We start from the raw sequence: 16,695 nt of genomic DNA, 5'->3' as shown, positions 1-16,695 counted from the left end.
TGAGAAATGAAAAAGAAAGATACTTGGTGTAGATTTGTATTGTGAATAGAGTCAAGGGAATGAAAAGGGGATCTCAGGAATGAGAGTGAGTTCAGGCAGGGTTCTGGAGGGGGTGTTGCATGGGGAGGGAGAGGAGTGGGTGAGGAGAGGAGGGGTAGGGGTGGAGTCGGGGGCTCTGCTATTTGTAGATCCTTGTGATGGATGACTAGTGTGTGTGTGTGAGCGAGTGTGTGTGTGTGTGTGTGCGTGTGTGTGTAAGAGAGAAAGACTGGCATTTTTTTCTTTCCTCTCTTTGCCTATTCCCTCTCTCTTCAGGCGAGCAGAGCAGAGCGGGACTGAGTGAGAGGAGGACAGAGACGCAGACGTGTGCAGACCAGAGCACACCAACTCCACAAAGACAAGAGAGGAGAAGAGTTTGCAAGGAGAACATAAGAAACAACTGCTTATTTTTCTTTTCTTTTCTTTTCTTTTTTTTTCTCTTTTACATCTGCAAACTGTGGAGGATATCAAACCAGCATCAAAAGAATTCTACAAGAACAAAAAAGGATTTGTATGGCTTTACAGCAGAGAGGAAAATATTAGCATTTCTCATGTGTAATTTTTTTCTTGTTCATATTCATCAAATATATGAATTTATTCTAGTGGACTTGTAAGGTGTAACAAGACTCTTGGAAGCAGACATAGAGAGGGGAAGGTGGACACACAGAGAAGTAAGGGCTTGTTAAAGAAGAGCAGGTTGTCGTTCTGGTGAATATGGCCATTAGAGAAAGCTGGTTTGAGGCAGGCATGGGTAGGTTGGCCGGGCAGCCACTCTGGATGTGGGTGGCGATGCTCTCTGCCCTGATAGTGGGCAATGCCAGTGGCTGCCCAGCCCTGTGTACCTGCAGCGGAACCACAGTAGACTGCCATGGACTGGGTCTCAAAACCATGCCAAGGAATATCCCCCGCAACACTGAAAGACTGTGAGTATGATCTCTGCTTTAGTTACTTCTCTGTGTGTGTGCATGTCCGTGTGTGTGTATAAAAGCAGCTTTAATATCTTCGTTTCTTACTGGTTCCCTTCTATTTCCTTGGTACATTGTAGTAGTGCACATGACTTTGCTTAGACTGAAACAGAACAATAGCCCTGCCTGTAAAGCTGCATGTGTGTGTGTGTGTGTGTGTGTCAGAGAGAGACTGTGTGTCACTCAGGCAGTCAGTCACTAACTGGCATTCCAGTCAGGTATAAATAGGCATGAGAGACTGGCAAGACCAGAGGCAGATGTGTGCCTTTCACATGTGTCCATAATTTACTTATTTGTTTACACTTGCAGCATGTAGCTTCATTTTTTTCCTCAATTTTGAAGCTAAAATACATTTAAATCCCCTTTTCTCCTCACTTTTTTTCATATAAATGTAGAGTTTAAAAAGTAAAGTCTGACGTGAAGTTTAAGAACAAGGTTTGACATCCAGTCTGCACCACACTGTGTCGCTTTCCTTCTTTTCTTACCTCTATCGCAGTTTTTACTTTTTCCCCTCTCCCCATTCTCCCGTCTCCCCTTCTCCAGCCCCTCAACGCGCACTCCGCAAATTGTTAAATCATGGAGAAAATTAAGCAAATCGGCTACTTAGGCGAGTCTTGCACTAGTATCACGTAGCTGTCTTGTCAAACGGTGGGAGGATGGGAGACAGCGGGAGAGGTGAGGCGGATGCTGGCTCGCAGAGTGGAGTTTCTCTGTCTTTTCTGACATTCCTCTGAAATATTCATCAGCAAATCAGAAGTGAGGAGTGCAAGGGGAAATAGATTGTTCTATTTCAGCTTTTAGAATATCAGTGCTGAATAAAACATGCTGTGGGAACAGAGGAGAGAAAGCCTGTGTCAGAGGCAGCGTTGGCATAGTGGGAGCCGGCTGCATATTTTATGGTTTTCATATTTAATTTCTAAGAACACCTTCTTTTTTTTTCCCTGCTTCACGCTCTGCATGTTACCGGGTTGCATTTGTACACATGCTGGTTTAACAGTGAACCGGAAAGGAAACATGGTTATTTTGTGGTTTCCTTTTACATGAATGGCCATTCACACTGGAAAGATCCCCTGCCCCTCTGCTCAAGAGTATTTTTGTGTTAAAAGTTGTTTGTTCATTCATAGGTCATGTACAGCTGCACATTTTATCGCCGTAGCATCTCACTCAGGATGTTGCATTTTAAACACAACATACTTAAAGGTCATGTGTAACTTATTCCTGCGTTGTTGCCTTTTTCCCCCCCCCCTGGTTACGTGTGTGTCTAGGTCATGTTGAGCGGTTCTGCTTAACAATAGAGACAATCCTCTGTGGGTTGTTGTAAAGGGTGATTCATCAAGGTGATTGCACAAATCAACACCAGCCCCACATGATGGTCCCATGTGCATAGCGAGATTTATGTGTATGTATTGGGAAAATGTGTGTTTATCTGAATGAACTTGTGCAGCCACCGCTGGGGTCAAGAATGAGTAATGACTTTGTCAAGTTTATGTAATTGTCCCAGAAGTTTGTTGCCCTCGTCTGTACCAAACGATGCTAACGGACACTTTCTTTTCATCAATTTGAATCATAAAGATTTTAATTGTGTGATGCTCCAGTATATATAACTGCTGAACTTTAATACAAGGGAATGCAGTATTAGTGTTAGGAGGCTAACTGAAAAGGCTAACGTCATACAAAAATCTGCACTTTACCTTGTAAGGCTGGTTTTGTGCTGCATTTGTGTGAATGGGTGTACTTGCTCTCAAGTATACAATACTTTAGTGTGTGTTTGTGTGTATGTGTTAGAGGAGGGGGGGGTTGCTTTTGGGAGAAAGTGTTTGTGCGTGTGTATGTAGGCTGTTGAGACAGACAGCAGAATCCCATTTGCACTTGTCACTGTGGGTTTGGATCAGGTCTGACCCCTGCGCTCCTCAGACCGAAGCCTGTAATGAGACTGTGAGCTCCACGTGTTAAAATCACACCCTGGCGTGTATGGGCCACTGGCCGCTCCCTCCCCCCTCTGCTTTCTCTCTGCATCCATCCTCTCTCGCTGTCTATTTCCTTGCCTCTCTTCCCCTTCTCTCTTGGCCTTTTATCAGGCAACACTGAGAGAAAATCTCCATCTGTAATGCTGATTAAATTGGCTGGCGCACAGTAAAGGATCTTAGTTAAGCTTTTTGTTTGACAGGTATGAAATTAAACTCTTCTCTCTCCTTGTTTTGTCTTCTTAACAGCCCCGCTCTTTAGTTCGAGTGCGTGTCCCATCTGTGAATGAGTTGATTTGAAAAAGGGGAGGAGCTGCGTGTGTTTTTGCGAGTGTATGTGTGTGTGTGTGTTTGCCTTCATCTAACTGCAAAACGTCTGTGCACTGATTATGTATTTTCTGTGCCAGAAGATACCTTGTACTGAGATGCGGGGGCATGTTGGAGCTCCTCCAGAGTAGAGGAGTTGGAGGCTGCACACCATATGTGTGTGTTTGTGTGTCTGTTGTGCAAGCCTGGATAAATCTGATGTTCGCTTTAGTTTGTGCATAAACCACAGCATGTGCTTCCATGTGTGTATGTGCACACAAGCAGAGAATAAGCAATAGCTAGATGAAAACACATGAGGATTAGTAGTGGTTGAAGATGAGCAGCCCGGTCGCTTTGATAACCACATCTATGCATTTTGGGGTTGGAGGTGGTAGGCGTGTGTGCCTGTGCCAGGGAATGCCTGTAGTGTTTCTGGCATCACCACATAGCTGGTACAACTGACAGCTCACTGGCCACCTGATCCATAATTTACCCTGACAAGACTGAACACAGCCTGCCTACTACCTGCCAACACTGGCTGTGTGACTAAAGTGGAGAGAGCAAGATGGAAAAAGACAAAGAAATGGGGGTGAAGGGTGGAGCTGGGGGTTGGATTGAACGCACGATAAGAAGCCAAGCCTGGCACAGTAACTAAAGTGGTAATCACTAATGAAAGGATTACTACACCAGAGCAGTTAAGAGAGATGTAATTCAACCACAAAGCTAATGAATGAATAAACTAGATTATGTTATTTACTATACAGGGCAGAATAGGTCTAGCCCTGAGGCAGACTGAATTTCATTCAGGTCTTTTTTACAGTCTAATATATCCATCCTCATAGCTGGTAATCCCATGAGGAGTGATAATGCCTGGAATGAAGATCATTCAGAGAATGTTTATGCACAGCGGAGCATTGTGAAATTACAGGCCTGGGACTCTGTCATTTCAATTTACTGCCTGTGTAACACAGCTGTGGTCTTTCCTCTTGTACCGAACACTGAGGTGGATGTCCTCTCTCTCTCTCTCTCTCTCGTTCTCTCCATAGCTGCCTTTTGAGCGAGGATTTTGTGAGCTGTAATGTACATGAGGTTTTGCAAGCTATAGTTCCTCCTATAGTCCACTGTGCTCTTTCAGTTTCTGTTCTAATAAACAACGAGTCACATTTTTACATTTTGCATACATGTGTAGAAAGTGTGTTGCTTGACTGAGAGCGATGACTGACTCGTAAGCCTCAAAGCCACCAGCTGGGTTACTATACACACCGCAGGCCCACTGGCCCACTCTCCTAATGAGTACAGCTACTCTGTGGAAGTGTTTAATTGAGCCCACGAGAGCTCGGAAATGACCCTATCGATATAACTTGAGTATACGTGTCTATCAGGAAAACACACCAAAACCAAGGCATGCACTTTTTCACGAGCCTAACATATACAGTGTACATTACTGATTGCTCTGCATGCCTGTCTATGAGGGCCAGTTTCTCAGAAGACCTTGAAAATCAAATTTGGAAAATCCACCTAGATCACCTTTCATCTCTCAGAAGACCATCTTTCCTTTTAACCCTACTGACTAGCCAGTAAGAAGCAGGAAAGTGGAGGGGTGGGTGATGTGTGTTCGTGTGTAAAACGCGGATCAGTGCTGATATTGTGGATATGCCTTCATTATAATCCACATTTCACGCTGCTCGAGACACTTCTGTTTGAGAGAAGTCTGTGAGCAAATTATGGGCAGCGTTCCACATGAGCTTGACATCTGCACTGGTCTGCACACTAATTAGATCAATATGGCGCAGGACCGCAACATTAGAGCTTCGATATTTATCAAGTTGTTCATTTTATAATTCTAAATAAATAATGCATCTATTAAAAATAAATAAAAAAATGAATCCACACCTTTAGAACTAATATTTTAAAATTAAATATGAGAGTTATTTAGAGCTTCAACTCACAGCTGTTTCTTTCTCAATTTATTTATTATTCCATTTTATTGTCTATCAAATATCAGAGAACTGAAGAAAAATCCTCACATTTGCACAGCTGCAAGCCGTCAGCTTTTGGTAACCGTCTGAAACGAGTAAACGATCAAAACGATGATGGATTTTCTTTTGAAAATATTTAAAATGGCTATGTTTTTGCAGTGGGGGTTATCCATTTGTTGATAGGCTAACCTCTGCAAAGAGCTGGAGGAATGCTGATATCAGTGTGCTCTGCGGGGGTGAGACTCATACGTATGGCAAGTCTTTATTCTTCGAGGCCATCAGATTTAAACACATATGCTGCGTCCATCAAATTACCAGTCAGTGCACATCTGTGAGCCAAACATCTTGTCAGTCTTCTGTTTGGAACAAATGAAACATAATAGATGTGGCTGTGCAGCTGTTTCATCCATAGTTTCTAGTCAAAGTACACATTCGTATGGCTTAAAAGCCTTCATACGGCATGCAAAGCCACAACAGAACCTCAGAATCTGTCACTGAACAAACTACGGTTACAGTAAAAACCATGAAAGACCCTTCAGTCTCTGCCTCTACTAGAGCCCCGTGTGTGTTCCTTTTCCAGCCCGTGGCCGTAACACACATTGAAACAGATGTTTAATTGATTCAATTCAGCATGAGAAAGTGCCGTAAGTTATCTATGTTTGATCAGAAGCTGTCTGTATGCTACTTTACCCCCTGGTCTTTTCCCAGGCTCCTTAATTCCATCTCCCAGTCTTTCTCTCCATCTGTAAAATTTTTGCTTAGGGCAGCAACTGCTCTGAACGCCCCCCCAGAAAAAACCCCCATCATAGTATCTTCTTGCCAGGAGTGTTGTTGTCATGTGAAGGCCCAGAAAAGAGCAGCAAAAGTCAAATGTTTGGGTTTGAGTCCTTGACTTTTACCTGTAGCAAGACAGGATGCAGGAGACCGTACTGTGGTCAAGGCTATGAGAAGGAGCTGTGTGTGTGTTTCTGTGTGTGTATGACGGCAATGCATGTGTGAGATACGCTTGATGTTTAACTTTCCTATCAGTAATCTTGCTCCTGGGGCCTGAATGAGCAGAATGAAAACTGTAAATAGCCCTTGAGGAGCCCAGGAGCCAGGAAAACACACTCAGACGGTCTTTACGCGCTGACTGCACACACAGGCAGACTTACACGATTACTGACGCACACACATACACACACACACACTAAAAATGTACAGTTAAAGGCCTTAACTGCTTGTCTGAAAGCCACATTTCAATAGAGGGAATGTTTTGTTCAAGTTGAGCAGAAATCTGACCTCTTACTGTGGACAGAAGTGTTCCAGTTGGGTTTAAGCGTGTATTATTTTGGTCATGGTGGTCTTTCTTCCTTTCCTTCTCATTCTCACAGTCTTTCAGTATGAGACTGTTGTGTGCCCAGTCGACTGGTTACATACCCCGTTTGACCATCTAGTATGTAGGTCACTTTCTTCTTGTAGTCTACCAGCCATTTAGGCCTCATTTCTCCACTGACATTTCCCAGACAGCCCGTCAGCTCTTCACAGCTCCCATGGCTAACGGCAACCCTCCGCCACACTGCTTCACACCGTCGGTTTTCGACAGCTAACAACGCCGTCAGAGTAGTTTTCTCCTTTTTCTGTCTCACAGTGACTGTCTTTCTTCCCCTGCTGTCTCCACCTGCGTGTTTTACGGCTGTCGAGCCCATATGCTGCCAAGTCTGCGGGAAGAGGAATGCTTTGCTTCTTCACAGCTTCTCAACCTGTTCATTCATTAGTATGTGTGCTCAGCGGTCTGGTCAAAGAGCATCATCAGTGTGTGATTGTGGTTAATGAGCATCCACATTTTAGGCTGTGGGACCTCAAGCTTGTGTTCATCAGATTGTTTCCACAAGAGGAGTTTGGACAGCGCTATGCCACCAATCCTCAATCAGCTGGCTTCTGTCCTCCCTGCCAGGCTAAAGCTGTCCAGGACAAATGGTCCTGTGGCGCTTACAGCAGCGATACAGAATGACTGCAGTTTTCATTTGCGGAAATACTTTTGCTAGCCTGTTAGTAAAATTTGTGCCTGTAAGTATATGACTGTTAAAATGAACCACCTTCCTCAGACTCTAACACCAGCAATGGGACTGTGATTATTATAGTGAACTTAAACTTATTAACAACTAATAGTAGGTGTGAAAAAAGGAAAACAAACAAAGTTATATCACATAGTTTATGTAGTTTAAAAAAACTTAATTAAAATAATAAAAAATAAATAAGGTTTTTATTTAAATAAAAAATGTGAAGAAAAAACCTTCAATTTGGTCAAATTTTTCAACAAAACATGCTTATCAAGGCTTGATTAAAAAAATTTTTCTTTTTTTTTAAACTTGGATATCTATTGCTATGTTAATATCATAGTTTTTTTTTCTGATCTTTACAAAAATATCCCCACAATATGACCATGAACATCACTAAAACTAACACTGAAATTAATGAAAAATAAATTAAAATAAGCCCAAAGTGTGGCAGCTGAAATTGTCAAACTCAATGCCAATTTGATTGGAGAGAAAAAATAAGACAAATGCGTCTTAATTGTTTGTCATAAAAACTAAGAGGCTTTAAAAAAAAATATTGAAACAATAAAAACAATAACATCAATGACAACACTATTTCTAAGTTGCCTGATAAAAAAAAATGAAGATTCTCTTAGGTGGTCAAAAAAAAGAGATACTATTTTTAGGCTCTCTGAGGTACTGCTGTTTTTTCTGGTGACACAAATAATTGTGTTATCCAGCTAAATTAACAGGCTATTAACAATACAGATGGGCAGAACTGATTTGTTACCTAGCCTCCACATAGCTGCTAGCTGCTAGCTTAATGACGACAGATGGCTAATGTGGCTAATCAGATAATTGCTAATAGTTGAACAGCTAGCATTAACATGGGTACTGGCTAGATTAACATTTATGATAACTTTTTAACACCTGAATGTTGTTGGCATGACCTCTGACCTCTTGAAATTTGTCAAAGTGTCAAAATTCAGCCTTGTGAACAGGTGCTATTGACAGGAGGGGCTGTGTGCCTGCCATTCTGCAGTACTGTGTGAAGTTGCGTGTCAGCTGGAGGAGCCAAACAACACGCTGCTGGTATTAACACTGCTGCAAATGAGCGTCTAATCCTTTTCAGTAGTGATTTGTATTGTTTTTTTTGACAACCCTAGTAGCAGTAATATGGTTTCTGAATGGACTGATTAACAAAACCTGTGAGATGTGGGAACTCTAAATGGAGTTGTTTGCCTTATCCTGCTTTGTTTTAAGTAACTGTCTCATCATAATGACTCATTTGCTAGCCAGTGGTTCTATGTTTGTTTTTGTTTTGAAGAGTTTCTGGCATAAATCGATTCTGCTGCTGAAAATCTCTCCAGCCAACAGTAGTTTCTCCTGTGACCATTTAGTTGTGATTTGGCTCTGACCTGAACACAATTGCCTGTCCCGGTGGTGCTGTTCGTATACACGTCAGTGGGAGTGGTTCAATGCATTCTTTGGTCCCATATATTGAAATTGTAGTTGTATATGTGTGTAAGAAAAAGAGCACATGTGGATCAATCTGTGAGAAAACTTCAGTGAGCCACTGTGCTTGCTTATTCTCTGACTTGGAGTTTCATTTCACATAATGTGGCTCAAAATGAAACAGGTCAGAAAAAGGCTCAGCAGAGGGACCCCAGCAGCTGGCAGATATAAACGTAATGGGTTTTTCAGCATTGTAGCAGTGTTTCAAGCTCCTTTGAATTTATAGAGATACAGGGCAATGGAGCATAGCTGCCACATGTCCACCCCAGGGAAGGTGCACCAGGAAATACTCTCAGGCATCAATCTGCTTGGGACAGAAGATGAAGACGGATTAGATTGTGATGTCATAAATCCGTTTTCTCCTCAGGAAGTGTGTCAGCATTGGGAATTCTTACAGAATTTCCAGAGGGTGGAATGGATTTGACTGAGACTGGGAAGTGGAAATCTTTTGACTGTAGGAACTCGGTCTGATACCTAATAATTTTCAGCCTCTAAAGTAATACTGCGGTACTGTAATGTGAAATCTCGCACAAAGTCAGTATCAGAAAACATCTGTATATGGAGGGAGTTAATATGCCTTTGCTGCAGTGCCAAAAGCCATTGCTTAGCTCTCTTTGATTGGAAAACAAAGGAAACAGCAATGACTGATACTGTAGCTAATAAACAGCAGACTTTTCCTTGAACTGGCACTAAATCTGACTTTGGCATACTGTGCCATTATTTAGATGTGGAATAAACACAGAGACAAGCAATGCTGAATCCAGAGTCATGGCTTAATCACGTCTGCAGGGCGTATTCTGCAATCTTTCTGTAGATCTGAACAACGTGACCATTTGTATACCGCTGTTCCTTATGTGTTTGTCTTTCTTTTACATACCATAGCTACTCCCTCCTTAAACAGAAATGGATGGGAATGCCAGAAGACTTTACAACAACCGGACGTCCAAAAATCAGGCACACACACTGCCCAGTACATATATTTTTGAAATTCATGCTTAGGACAATGCAAGAAATATGCAATCTTACAGCTCAGTGTGGCACTGAACTGTCAAGGATTATGTCAATACAGCATCAATAAGTCATCTGTCCTTGAAGAAGATGAGCTAAGGTGGAAAGATTAATGTCGGGACAACTTTAAAAGACCTGACTGTCATTTGAGCAATTTCAAGGACTTTGTAAAAAATTGCTTGATGTTTTCAAAATGTCAATCATAAAGGTCAGCCTGTGTCATAAACAGTATGAATCCATGGATTTATCCTGACTAAACACTATAGCCTGCTGGTGGCATTTGAGCATTGCCTAAATGTCACTGCTTTGCTGAGCAGGTGTGTCCTTTAAGATGGCACTTCCTGTGGGATACTGCAGCATTTGAAGATGTTTCCAGAAAGAGTTCGTTTAGTCCAGCCACCCAATATCAAACAATATAAGAAGATTTTGAAATGTTTTATAACAGCTTACATGCAGATATTTGACAGGCTTCTGATTATATAACAAAACAAAACTTCATTGCTAAGCGGGAAAAGCATTTGTTTTCCGTATATTTGTTGTGTCACCCCTCTCTTTAATAACCCCCATATCTTTGTCTCTTAGTCTTTCTTATTTAATGTTGTCAGGGTGGTCATCACCCTGAAGATAAGACACTGGAAATCCAAAAATGCATGTGTGTGGGTGTATGCGCGTATCCTCGTAAGCACCTGTAATGAGCTCCACATGTGTGTGTATCAGAGCCCAGGCTAATGAAGCCCAGTCCATTATTTATTTTCCTGTGGTCCTGTCGCTTCGCCTGTCGATGCACCTGTGTATACACGCACACACATCCACCATCTGTCTATAATGACTGTTCTCGTTCGTACCGCATAGCACTACGGTCCCTCGAGTGGTCATTAGACGAGAGAGCGAGAGAGTTGCTGAGGAAGGGAGAGCAGTGGTTTCGGTGTAGATTTGGAACTAGTTTTTTGGTTTTACTTTGGGAAGGAGTGCCTGGGGGTCAGTGTAGGGTGGACACATAATGCTCAGAAAGTTAATAGAACACACAAAGTGTGTGTTTTGATTACTCTCACTGCCTTCCAGGCTTATATGATTTGCTTTGCCTGCTTTGTTTTTCCCTCTGTCAGGAGAATACAATCTGCTATTGAGGTTTGAAGTAAATCTTACATTTACACAAACCAGAGGTCAACGAATCCACCAAACAACCTTGGGTGTTGGAGTCAAGTTCATCTGGTTAGGACTTGAAAACAAACCTCAAATTCAAATCACTTCTTCAATTACTTGATTTCCTGTTTATTTGCAGCAATGGCCAGCTCCCAGCAGGGAGCTGCTCCCATTATATCCAAAGCACTTAGCTTTCTGGCCTTGTGGCCCTACCCAAATCCCCTGTGCTGGCTCCTGCTAATCCCCACCGATTGTAGAAGGACATGGCAGACAGAGAGGGAAGGGGTGGGGGGCGGTGTTCGGTTGGAGGAGGCTGGAACAGAAAGACAAACAGGCAGCTCAAATGTGGCTTTAAAGGACGTCTTAATATCTCCCAGCAGAGTTGGAACTTAGCTTGAACTTCCTTTTAGCACCTAGAGCCTCCTTGATTCTTTCCAACAACAAAAAACACACTAGCTTTTAAAGAAGTTCTCAACATTTATTATACCAGGATTATGTTTTAGTAAAAACCTAAGTGCACTGTTTGTGTGTGTGTCACTTTTGTCAGAAGTGCGCAGTTGTTTTAATCCCTCAAGTGTGACAGCCTCTATGCTGCTATGCGCTCATTAAGCTATTACAGAATAGTTTCAGAGGTAAAATTTAATTATTAATTTTTGTTTGCATCCTTCTCTTTGCAGGGAGCTGAATGGGAATAACCTCACACGAATCACTAAGAGTGACTTCGCTGGACTGAAGTACCTCAGAGTTTTGTAAGTACTCACCTTCTGTTTATGTGCAGTAATGAACTGTTTGTACAGTAGGAGTATCTGTGGAGCATGTTGGTGGCTGAGTTTATCTAGCCATGCATATCTGAATTGTATCTACCCTAGCAGTTTGCAGCTATACTGACTTTCTGCTGATATTAGCATAAACCCACTGAAGTGGCAATGCATTCATCAAGAGTCCTACTCCAAAGTACATTAAGCTCCTGAGTGACTGCAACCACTGATGTAATGGACTTCTCTCTCACTGTATTCTGCCTGTTGTAGTTGCACTTTACCGTCCCTTAGACACACACATGCTCACTTGCCCTCTGTTCCCTCACATCAGCACGTAATGTGCACACAAGCGCCAGTCCTAAATGGGCTCTCAACACAGCGAACACATTCAGGTGAAGTCATCAATTCCCTCTCCTGTGAAATTAAACAGCACTTGTGACTTCGGGTAATAAAGTAGTTATAAAAGTTTCTCTGTGTGTATGTGCATGCAAACTGGTAAGCACTGCTCTAGGTGTTAAAAATGCTGCTAAAGGGGAAGCGCTGTAGACCCGAACATGTTTTAAATGTAACATGATCTCAGCATAATTCCTATTACCCTGCAAAGTCTGACTGTTTTCAATCCTCATGGTTACTCGCCCATCCCCCCTGCCCATTTTTTCCCCTACATCAAGTCTCTTGGTCCCACCGTTTCTCGTCCCCTCTTGTCTTCCTAAGCATGCCCCTTTTTCTGCACCACCTCCTACCCTCATGTGGAGGTTAAATGCCTTCGTGTCGACAGCTTGCTTGTAGCAAGTAAGAAGGAAACAACTTGCAGGGCTACCAAAAACAGAACTTCCCTTGCTGTTAAGCTTGTGATCCACTCTCACTGCCACAGTAAGGCACACATACACACACACACAGGATTTCCTTCCATATACATGAAGCATGATAAACAAAATGCTGGTACATAGAAAGTCTGTGTGTTCAACAAAAAAAAGTGTCTACATGTGTTGGCTTTGTGGGGCAACAGCAGGTTGACCTCTGATCCTGCCCTCAGAAGGAGGAAGAAAAGGAGCAGAAGTTTATCTTTACACTCAGCTGCCATCTCTTCTGTCAGTCTAAAATCAACACAGCTGATTTACATCCACCTATCCGAGTGCTTGGCTCTTCAAAGTCTGCAGTGTGTCTGTTCTGTGATGAAATGCAGAGTAATAAAGGAACAATCAACAAAAAGTAGATAGCAAAATAGATCAGAGAAATTGAAGGTTATGTACCCGCAGGTTGCCTCAAAAAAAGAAAAAAAAAAGTTTTCTCAATTCAAAAGTACTCATCACATTTTTTCCGCTTCCATCTAAATTCATGAGAAAGAGATCTGAGATGAATTGCACATTTCTCTCCATGTTTATGGAGTGTGAAAAGTGATTAGCATTTATATTCGATGGGGAGGAAGCCCAGACTGCTGAGTTGCAGTGCGCCATGGCCTCACAGGAGACATGAGAGGTTACCTTCAACACAGAACAGTTGTGTATGTAATGAAGGAGAGCGCTTGTTGCTTCTAAAGCTGCTGGACACTTTTCTCTGCTTCCTGATTTTGTGTTATTGTAACACTTCCAAAACTATCTAAGCCCCTTTTTTGTGTGTTAGCTTTGGCATTGTACTTGAGGAAGGGATGTGTTCCAACTTGTGTGCATGGATTCTGTGTTTGTGTGCATCCATGTTTGCTTGTTTATGTCTAATAGCCTTGATGTGGTGCCTAAAAACTCTGATATGGTACAGCTATGCTGTTTCACAGGCGCACGCACACACACACGCACGTCCCGCTTTCCCTTGATTCAGTCAGATGTCAAAAACTTGGAGCTCACCTCACACTTTCTGACCCCCTGCCTACTTTTCGTCTCTTCTCCACCCAGCTACTACACTCAGTGGACCACACTAGAGCACCAGACACACACTTTCTGAACCACCTTGGAAACTTTCCTGGCTGCTATCCCTCCTCCTTTTGCCAAGATTCCCAGTGCCCCTCAGTCCACACCACTGCCCTCTGTGTGTGTGTGTGTGTGTGTGTGTGTGTATGTGGAAACGAAGTGTTGAATATACTGCACCCTACTTGAATATATAAATACTGTACATACTGCAAAATCCCTTGCCCCCTAAACCCTAAAGCCAAGCCCATTACACAATTCTAAAGCCAGAGTGACCCCCTACAGACTTTAACGTGACATCACTTCTCGTTCCCTTCTTTTCTGCAGGCAGCTGGTGGAGAATCAGATTACTGTGATTGAGCGTGGGGCCTTTGATGACATGAAGGAGCTGGAAAGACTGTGAGTATGACCAATGGTTGTCTTTAGATAGCCTGAACACACTTAAACTTTAAATGAAAATCCCATCCTTATACTCATGTGTTTTCACTCTCTGTATTTGTTGGGGGTAATGAGACTAACAGGAATGATACATAAAATCTTGCGAAATCAAGTGTGTGGCACTATCCTGGCCTTTCATTGTGGTTGGATGGTGCTAAGAGGGTACGGTGTGGGCTGCGAGTATTTTTATTAGCTCTGCCTGACAGGAATGCCCTCAGTGGGATATGTGGGCTTAAAAGGCCTCCCCCACCGCAGACCCTGGCTCATCTGGACAGCACCAGGACTCCTTGACAGCTTGTAAACTCGCCGGGAAAACACACAGACAAACGCAATCAACCACTCCTTAACCCGCTCATTAGTAAATCAATAGTGCTAGCCACATGGAAACCTGCACAGCAGATGACTTTATGGACCACGCCATAATGCAGACATAGTGGTTAACTTATAAAAGACTTTCCCCTGATCTGAAACCCACATTAACAGTCTATGTTACCAAACTTGAGACCACGCACAGCTTGCCTTTCCTCCTCCTCCTCCATATTCAACTGATCCCAAACATTGGGTAGACATTTCCATGTGCCAGACCAATGTGGAAATTGAGTGGCTCGTTTCTTTAATGTTTAAAAGCCACTAACCCACCAGCAGGTACAGTTCAGTGTGAATGAAGCAGCAGCAGACCATTAATGTCCATTATGCACTAAATTTCCCTCTCAGCTGGCCGAACACTCTTCTCAGTGTATACAGTGTGTGGCACAAGTCCTAACATCTGTCTGAATTTGTCTGAAGGCATGGCAGTGGCCTGCCTCTCACATTTGCAGCGTCTCTGTGCCACAGTCCTTGCATTCGCTCCCATGGGCCTCAAATGGGCCATTCAAAAAGGAGAGAGTTGTGGTTTTCAACAGATTAGCAACAGTCTGTTCTCCATTGACTTAATTGTTGTATTTGCATAAAGCCTGCCAGTCTTAGATGTTAGCTGTTTGACGTGGAGTCTCTTGCCAACCACCACTCCTCTCAGTGTGTCCTTGGGCTTGAATAAGCTCATCCATTCCTCTTAATTTTATTTAGAAACATCTTTTTTCGATAGATCGTCCCGAATAAAATGTTTTAGTTCCTATAATTGAATGGATATGATTCACTTTTTAAAAAATTGGAATGTTGCTATTTTGTTGTTCTGGGGAAAGTCAACAGAATGCTGTTTTGCAAGGCAAAACAAAGTAATTTAACTGCGTAGCGATAATTTACGGCACTGTCTCTGACTAGCAGTTTCAATTCCCCCGAACTTTCAGTTGGATATTTATGTGACATGCAGAGCACACTGAAACACAATAGCCTGTGGCTAAGCCGATTCTACGGGAGCTAGAAGAAATTATTCACAGCCTACACATTCAAGGACACACATGCATAGACACACACACACAATCACTGGTTGATCATACGTTTTCCTTGCTGCAGGCGGCTGAACCGTAATCAACTGCAGCAGCTTCCTGAGTTGCTGTTTCAGAAGAACCCTGGCCTGTCTCGACTGTAAGTACATTCGTTTTTTTATTAATTTACCTCTTCTTCTCTGTCAGCGCACACTATGCAAACCACCAAAGATGGCTCAGTTAGGCAAGTCTGGTGAATTCTGGCTTTGGTTTGATTACATATAAACACAATTAAAGTACAAATAGATTTCAATTGCACTTGCTGAAATACACATCAGAACTCTTTCTTGTTGACCGTAAGGCAAAATGAACTGGGTGAGAAGAATGGACATCTAAACTAGTTGGCTTCATAGCTACATTAATGGATTTATAAGCAGTAATAACTTGCACATTAATTTGCAATTTGTCTATGACGCAGTTTTGAAATTCCAAATCCGGAAGAACGGTCCTTTGTGGGACAGCTTCTGCAGCTCACAGCACAGATCCTGCTCTTTTAAATGGCAAAGATAACTTAGCATTCCAAATTAAAGTCACTATGCCGACAATGCTTGCTGCCTCAAGTGTAACAGCTCTTTTGCACATATGGAAAAAATCGTGGTTGTACTTTGGCTCTCTCATCGTGTGGGTTTGTCTGAAAAATAACATAAAAGTGTCTGAATGACAGAATGGCACCAGTTTAAGGGCTGGATGAAGCCAGCAATGTTACGTATCCTGTGTCTGAAAAGGGCTTCAGACTGTCTGCAAGAAGATCCAGGGGTGACAGAGATTTGATCAGGCTGGAGCTAAGGGACAAATTAGACTGTGAAACTAAGTCCAGGTGAAAGGATGGCTTTGTTACTTAATGAGATTGTTTTATGTCATGCGAGTCCGCCAGCATGCTCCACCTTCATCATATGAATGGTGAAGGTGGAGCACACTTTCGTTTGCTTCTTGTTAAGACCGGTCCCATTCAGTCACACACCCACGCATCCTTCCACTCATGCACCTCATGCAGTGAGACGATCCCACAGTAATGCTTAACTTTTATTCCCATCTACAAAGAGGCTCTATGTTTCTTTTTCTTTCTTTGGTATAATCAGTGTCCCTGTTGCTAACTGATCATTGGAGCCCCTATTATTCGCGTTCAGATTACCTGGAGCATCTGGGAATAATGAAACAGTGGGACATGGAAAAATCATTTCCCTTCCTTCTATACTCATAGTGGTACTACTAACCCATGATCCTGGCCTTAGCCCTC

General features: G+C 42.6%; 1 protein-coding gene across 1 annotated transcript in view; it reads left to right on the top strand.

The window, feature by feature from the left end:
- Nucleotides 1–207: 207 nt before the first annotated feature.
- Nucleotides 208–16,695, top strand: part of slit1a (slit homolog 1a (Drosophila)) — an 83,410-nt gene continuing 66,922 nt past the window's right edge. The window contains 4 exon segments of the mRNA XM_003451967.4: nt 208–962; nt 11,615–11,686; nt 13,924–13,995; nt 15,487–15,558. Of these exon segments, the coding sequence (XP_003452015.2) occupies nt 754–962; nt 11,615–11,686; nt 13,924–13,995; nt 15,487–15,558 (425 nt within the window). The 5' untranslated portion in view covers nt 208–753.

This window comes from Oreochromis niloticus, linkage group LG13, assembly GCF_001858045.2.
Source record: "Oreochromis niloticus isolate F11D_XX linkage group LG13, O_niloticus_UMD_NMBU, whole genome shotgun sequence".
In the NCBI taxonomy this organism is placed as follows: Eukaryota; Metazoa; Chordata; class Actinopteri; order Cichliformes; family Cichlidae; genus Oreochromis; species Oreochromis niloticus.
The sequence above is the reverse complement of the archived record's forward strand: the minus strand, read 5'-3'. Positions and strand labels throughout refer to the sequence as shown.